The 7,579-nt window shown below is 39.7% G+C and overlaps 1 protein-coding gene across 3 annotated transcripts in view; it reads left to right on the top strand.

The window, feature by feature from the left end:
* The first annotated feature begins 1,042 nt into the window (after positions 1–1,042).
* The window catches only part of LOC106942659 (storkhead-box protein 2-like), a 12,582-nt gene continuing 6,045 nt past the window's right edge, over positions 1,043–7,579 (top strand). Inside the window, exons 1-4 of one of the 3 annotated variants that reach the window (XM_015025990.1) lie at positions 1,044–1,254; positions 1,799–1,970; positions 4,227–4,379; positions 4,999–7,372. In XM_015025990.1, coding sequence (XP_014881476.1) covers positions 1,922–1,970; positions 4,227–4,379; positions 4,999–7,372 — 2,576 coding nt within the window. In that variant the 5' untranslated portion in view covers positions 1,044–1,254; positions 1,799–1,921. Of the gene's footprint in view, positions 1,971–4,226; positions 4,380–4,998; positions 7,373–7,579 lie in introns of all 3 variants that reach the window. The other 2 variants (XM_015025989.1, XM_015025988.1) reach the window with 2 other exon arrangements.

Below are 7,579 nucleotides of genomic sequence, written 5' to 3'. Positions count from 1 at the left end.
TGAAGTTTAAAAAATTCTATTTTGAGCATATATTTTAAAATATACACAAAATATCTTTAAAAGCATATTGTTTTAATACTTGAGCAAATACATATTTTGTTCACTTAAAGCATACTTTTATTTAATATATTTCTTCAAAGTGTATTTAGGTACAAGTATATTTAAGTGTGTTTAAAGCTATAATGACAAAATTGGTACAAACATGCTTTTAGTATACTTCGTATATATTTATAGGTAGTACACTTAATACTTAGTATACTTAAAATATACATACACAAATGTAAGTATATTTGAAATATACTATAGTATATATCTTTTTCACTTTGGGAAGCACTGAAATATTCCTTTTTCCAGGGAAACGTCTTTGCCACTTCGGCACAAGCACAGTGACAAACGTTCAGAGGATGAAAACACTAGACCCCTAGAAAAAAATCCCAACTTTCCACCAGCATTTAAGAGCACCACTTGTGCACAAATCTGAGGCTGTCCTGAAGCATGAAATGAGTCTCAAAAATCCTTGTGGACTCGTAACCAGATGTGTGCGTAAATGCAGTTTTGTCTGTGTGTATCAGGCGACTTGTGCATACTTGTAGGAGGTTTGAATTCATAATTATCAGATTTGTGAGGTTGTAGTTAAAAATTTTGTGTAGAAATTTAACGTTTGTAGAAATTGTAATTGTGTCTGTGTACTTTTATTTTACCACATATTTACAAATGATGCACAAATTTTCTTTTTATGGTTTACAAATCTTATTTCACAGATACGACTATCCAAAGTTACACACAAAGATGCTTACACGGATTACAAATCCAGTATTACACTCGCACAGGTATTTTGAGACTATTTTCACTCCATATAGATGCATCTAAAAGTTGCAGGTACCCCTGATCTACACGATAAATAATCTACAACCACTAGAATGTAAAAATACAAAGAAATTATATTTTAATCTATTATTTGATAATATAAGAGAGAAATTATACATATTTTTCTTTACAAATCGTAGTAGGCTTCACATACTCTGAGATGACGCTGTGGTGACGCAGCTTCGTAATGACGTTTACTTTCGTTGTGTCTGGATGAGACTCCTGCATCCAGCTATGGTGTCGGTCTTGAAGCTGCCCGGTCGCCAGAGGAGGACTTTGCTGCACAGCGACTGCACATCTGGCTGCTTTGCACCTCACGAGGGGTAGAACAAAGAGGCGACCCACGACTGGCTGCTGTGGAGGGCAGCTCGCTCATCTGTTGCCTGGGTGAACTAACATCACGTTAGCATTTAGCTAGCTAGTTTGTGACCTAACAATGAGCCTGTTTGGTATATGTTCCAATGTCATGTCGTGCTTGCGTTCGGAAGCGGTTCTTCACTGAGCACACGTTCACGGCCCGACAGGTTGCGCTCAGTGTGGGACCAGAAATGACTTTTATGCAACCTTAAAAAGGCAGATTTTAGGCTAGCACCGTTTTTTTTTTTTTTTTTAAATAATTGTGGGCTATGCGGTTACTGCAGAGCTTAGCCGCATTGCCGGCAAATTTGGAGTTTTTGCTTCCCAGTTTATCTGAATGTGTTTGAAATTAACAAAACTGATGGCTTTAAGCGAGTCAATAATCAGCTAGAAGGCCGTACTGTCAATGGAATCTTTCCTGCAGATTGCTCCCCATTCTCTGGCTATTGTACTGGCCAGAGATGGAGGTCCTGAAGCATCAGCTGCAGCTGGTGTGTCAGAGAGCGACGAGCTTCCGAGACACCATACTGGTTATGAGATTTTTGCCGATTTTAAAGCAGAAAACTCTCAGCAGCATATATGGAACCAGCGGATTACTGAAGCTGTGTCGGAGACCTTCTTCCTGGGATGGATAGATGAACACGTGCTACTGATCCAGGGAAAAGAGGACCATCTGGAGGTGCTAAGAGAGGGATGGATGCGGAGATCTCTTAACCCTCCGCGGGGCTTCACCATCAAATGCTTGGGTAAGGCCGACACACTCTCCTCGGTTGTTTATTCAGGTCAGTTCAAACATATTTTCTTAATTCTTAAGGAAGACTAATGAACTATTTTCATGGCATTGCAGGATTTCATGCACAACCTCAAACAAAAACTGCTCACACATGCTTGTAAAATGACAATTGTTTTTATATGTTGAAATCAATGCATTTATAGAAAGAATTGGGCAGCTAGCTTACATTATTGGAATTTCATTAAACTAGAATTTTTGAAAATATAGCAGTCTCACACTACCCTGCAGGATCTTGTAGTACATAGGTCATTATTCCATATTTTAGGCAACTTGGTAGGCAGGGGCGCCGCAAGAAATCTTGGGCCCAATGACAAAAAATTAAATTGCCCCCTGTTCGCAGCTGCCGTTACAATTTCTTGAGTCTGTCTGATCCATATAAAGCGTCACAATTTCAAAGGCTTGCAACTGGCTTGCTTTTGTTGGTCCAATACTGATACTAGCACAATATTCACTAGTGAATTTTACATGCAACAGTTCACATACTGTATGCAAATAAGTTGCTTAAAATATTTTTTTATTCATTTTTACTCACTGAAATGTCTCTCCCCATCAGCAACAGTCACAAGCAATGTGCAAAATATAAATTAAGCAATCCAGACTTTTCAAAAAATATGTTGTTTCATTTTGTTCAAGCTGCAGAATATAACTTTAATTTAAAAAAAGTTTGTTTTTTTCATATTTGTTAAAGCTGTCACTATGTCACAACAGTTTGCTATGAAACATATAATCTGTGAAAAGATCAATCTCCTCCGCCTCCTCTGTGATCTGCTACTGCTGTCTAAAGAAATGCACCATTCTGACCAAAAACAACCAATCAGAACCAGGAGGGCCCGTTTTTTTCTTTCTTTAAGGGAAAAACAAAACATTTTTGTGGGAGTGCCCCCTGTCGGTCAAGGGCCCTTGGAATTGTCCAATCTTTTCCCCCCTATAAGGTGCCCCTGTTGGTAGGAGAGGTCATTCCTCCAAGACCAAGAAATGCTGAACCGCAGTTGTTTTAATATATTTTTTACACATTGTATAGCCATGTTCTGAAATTATAATTCTAGGTTAAATGCTGCATTGTTTTCCTTTCTAGTCAATTTTTGGGGCCTGTTTGTTTGTTTGTTTTTTTCTGTGAGGGTTTAATCATTCTCAGTTTTGAAAACTGCGTGTTTGGAAATAAATCAAAGAATTGCCAAGTTTTCACTTAATCTACAGTATGCAACTTTTACAAAGCTGTTTACACATTTGTTAAAGGCTCATTATTACGCTTCCTTGAAGAAGCTATAGGATAGGTCTGTAGGTTATGTATATATGCAAAACACGTTCATTACTTTCAATACACAAAATCATTCACCCACTCAGCTCCTTAAGGAATGTGCTGTTTTAAAGCTACGTCACGATGCAAATAAACTGCTTCTGGCCACACCCTGATAAATAAGATAAGATATATTCTTTTATTAATCTCGCAGTGGGGGAATTTACATTGTTACAGCAGTATAGAGGACAGAGCAGAACCAATATAAAAATCTATATATACAAAAAAAAATACAAGTGAATATAGAAATACTGAAACAGTATTGTATGAAATATAAATAAATAAATAAATTCAAAATCAAATCAAAATTCAAATCAGTGTTTATATTTCCACCTCAGGCACATAAAAGTGGTTACAAGCAAGTCTCATTGTAGTGTGTCACAACACAAACTACAGAAAATGATGAAATTGCAAATACATTAAGGTTTTGTCATGGAAGTTCTCTATTAAGAAGTGAAGACACTGGATCAATCAGACAACAGAAATGCACATTTTGTCTCAATTTATTCAAGAAGCTCAAAACAGGTCCTTGAATGCTCCCAGAGTCTGAGAGCAATCTCACACGGTTAAAACATGCTTCTTATATCTTCACCATGAGGCACATTTTGTACAACGCTCCACTTCGTCAGCAACACGTCTCACAGCTGTGTGCTTTCACATCTGGTTTCTGTGAAAAGCAAAGTTCCTTTTTCCTAAGTGAGTCAAAGCAAAAAGTTCAAGTTTAAAGTTTTTTTTTGGCAATAGTTAGTATACAACATGCCTCAAATATTGATGTATTAAAAATTGAGGGGCATGTCACAGTCTCGTATTGTAATATTTACATTTTGGGACAGAAAAAAAGAATACTTTGTACTTAATATATTTTTTGTTAATCTTAGTCACTCAAAATTAATGATGTGGCTCCCTTTCCAGGTGATGTCTCTCCCATCAGTATGTCCCCTATCAGCCAGTCGCAGTTCATCCCACTGGGAGAAGTTTTACTATTGGCTGTCTCTGCTATGAACTCTGCCCACAAGACTGTCACTCAAGAGGCTCTAACAGAACACCTGCAGACATGTTTTCCAGGTAACACAAGAGACTGTCAACACAATTCCCCAGTATCTATTTAGATTATTCAATTTACACTTGGTTAAAGCATAAACGGCAAAAATATGGATCGAAATCTTGTAGAATGTTCAGTCATTTTACTTTATAGAAAAATCAACAAAACAATGGATAACAAACATTAACTTGACAGATGAAAATATTAACTTTGTAAAGCATTCAGAAATGTATTAAAATCCCATTCTTTGATAGATTCATTGCAAGCACAGCTGTCTATCTAAAGACAGCCGTAGACCGTCTAATTTAATTACCAATCCTGAGTGTAAATAGCATAGCACTCTCCCTTACACAAAAAAGTACTGTTAAAATAAATAACATTTCTAAAATAAATGGTGGTATGCAACAAGTTACAAAAAGTCGGAGGTGTATTACCAGGTAAGAGTGTGTGAGGCTAACATGTAGTTTATTCTGGTGGCCTGTCAGATCTATAATGCACAAGGGAAAATCCTTGTACAAATACATCAAGAGTTGAGGAAATGGAAAATATTTTCTTGTGTAGTGACGTTGGTGGTTGTATTGGGTCTTTTAATGAGTTTAAAATATATTTGTTAATTCTGTAACTTTTCTGATATTTTCTTAGGTGTTCCTACACCAACAGAGGAAGCTCTGCACCACACACTTAGCTTACTGGTCCGGGAACGTAAAATTTACCCAACACCCGATGGATATTTCATTGTAACTCCTCAAACCTACTTCATCACCCCAAGTCTTATTCGAACTAGCTCAAAGTGGTACCATTTAGATGAGCGAACTTCTGACAGATACCAGAATCAGAAACAACAGCGGCATCAGCAAACTCAATGCATCTCTCCTCTTTCTGGCACCATAACACCATCCAATTCAGGGGGGTTTCTTGATTGCACACACACAAAGTCCAGCCAAAGCCGCTGTGCAGGAGGTGATGATTTTTTTTACAGCAGTGGTTATCGTGCAGATGATCCACCCAGCCACCACACTACACTTCAGCGACGGTCTCCGAAAGAACACAGAGACGCATACTCATCACAGTACTCCCCACAAACACCTTCTCAGCAAGCAGCTGGCAACTCAGAAAAGAACCGTAGTTCCCTGGGAATTCCGTTTAAGGCAGACACCCTCACCAAGCACCGAGGAGGGCCTATTGGAGGAGGAGGATGTGGGGACCTAGACAAACAAACGCTGGGCAGTGCTACAGGTGGGAGAAAGTTTGGTTTGAAGTTGTTTCGTCTGAGTTTTAAGAAGGATAAGACCAAGCAGTTGGCTACCTTCTCTGCACAGTTTCCCCCTGAGGAGTGGCCACTCCATGACGAAGAGGAACCCAACCACTTGCCCCGTCACGTAGAAATGGAAATTATACGTAGAATCAACCCTGACCTTACGGTGGAAAATCTGGCCCGACATACAGCAGTTATGAAGAGACTTGAAGAAGAACGCACTCAGAGGAGCAAAGCATCATCAGCAAATCAGAGCTCCAGAAGTAGAAGAAGTGGGGGTAGGCACAGAAAGCAATCTCAATCCAAACTCAGTCGCTCACAGAGTAAGACAAGGGCATTCCGCTTTGAAACAACTGATGGTACCCATTTAGAGCTAGTTGACAAAGATTATAGAGGTTACTCTTCCTCACTTGCACGATCACCAAGAGAGCAAGCTCTGGCTGTGGAGCGTCAAAGAACTCGACATCACCTTGCACACAGCATTCCCAACATCCTTGACTCATCTCATCTGCCTGTCACACCAGAATGGGATGTATCTGGGGAGCTGGCCAAGCGCCGCATGGAAATGCCTTTCCCTGAGCCAAGCCATGGTCCATCAACTCATTATTCCAAAGTCCACCGCTCACACTCTCATACCCAGGAGAGAAAATCAAGGAATGAACGCAGTAGCAAGGCAAAGGAACGTTCTAGATCTATGGACAATTCTAAAGGGCCGCTAGATGCTGGCTTGATTGGACCACCACCTGATTATTATGATGACCGCAGTCATTATTTTACTGATGATTGCACTCTACGAGATAATCAAAGCTCATCTCACTACACTCGAACCACACCACCTTCATCTAAGATTGCAGCCGATTCTGCTGGTTTGGATGGTGCCAGAAATTATGAGAAGATTAAGAGCAAGGACAGTTTACCAACATACTCACCCAAACCTCTGTCTGCGTCCAACCCCTCTGAGGATTATTTTCAGTGTACTGGTAATTCTGAAATTGCTCTTACAACAACAATTATATTAGGAACTCAAGGCAAAAACAGCCACAGTGGATTAATAGCAAATATTGCTGACAGGCAAACAGAGAGACAGACTTCCAGCCCCTCAAATGAGGATTTGTCAAATGTTGGACCTAAAGGTGGAAGCCTACCTCCAATACCTCTGTCTATCCCTGACCCTGCAACTTCAAATGGACAACCATCCCACAGTGCCTCTGTTGGCCAGGAGAAACACAAGGAAATTTTTAGTAAAGATACGCTCTTCAAGCCGCCTCCCAGCCTCTCGCTGCCTGGCTACAGCTCCTTGAGGAAACCTACAGTTCTTGCCTCAATTACTCTATCTTCATCCTGTGATGCTCTTGATTCCCACAAAGGATTTGATGCTCCTAAACCACTTATAACAACTTTGTCTGTTCCCAAACAGGGAGTGGAGGCCACATCTAGTGCTGCAGAGAACTCTTTTGACTACTACAATGTCTCGGATGATGAGGAACTTGAAGATGAAGGGACTAAAGTTCAAAAAGGAGAGGAAAAACCTAAAGGAGGTGTTTCTGAGGTGGAAGGATGTGGAATAGGGACCATGCAGTGGCTGTTGGAGAGAGAGAAGGCAAGGGATTTACAAATGAGATTTGAAAGAACCCTTACTTTCTCTGGTGTTCAAGGAAACCATTCAGAGCCCCGGCAGAGCCAGCATTCAGTCCACTCTGCTAGACTTGACAGTATGGACTCCAGCTCTGTCACAGTTGACAGTGGATTCAATTCACCACGGTGAGAGCATTGGTATTAATGCTTTCTTGCAAAAAATTTTTAAATCTATTTTTTGCATTTGTCTGCAAATGTTTAAGTATTATATCAACCCTATTCCTTATTACTTTCATATTATTTCTGTTAGTTTATTAAACAGTTTTAAGTAGTCTCCTTTCCTACCAGATTCATACACACTCTTTTAGGGATGCTCTGATCAGGTTTTTTGCT

This window comes from Poecilia latipinna, unplaced genomic scaffold (assembly GCF_001443285.1).
Source record: "Poecilia latipinna isolate Pla-1442-1.1 unplaced genomic scaffold, P_latipinna-1.0 Scaffold4456, whole genome shotgun sequence".
Lineage (NCBI taxonomy): Eukaryota > Metazoa > Chordata > Actinopteri > Cyprinodontiformes > Poeciliidae > Poecilia > Poecilia latipinna.
The sequence above is the reverse complement of the archived record's forward strand: the minus strand, read 5'-3'. Positions and strand labels throughout refer to the sequence as shown.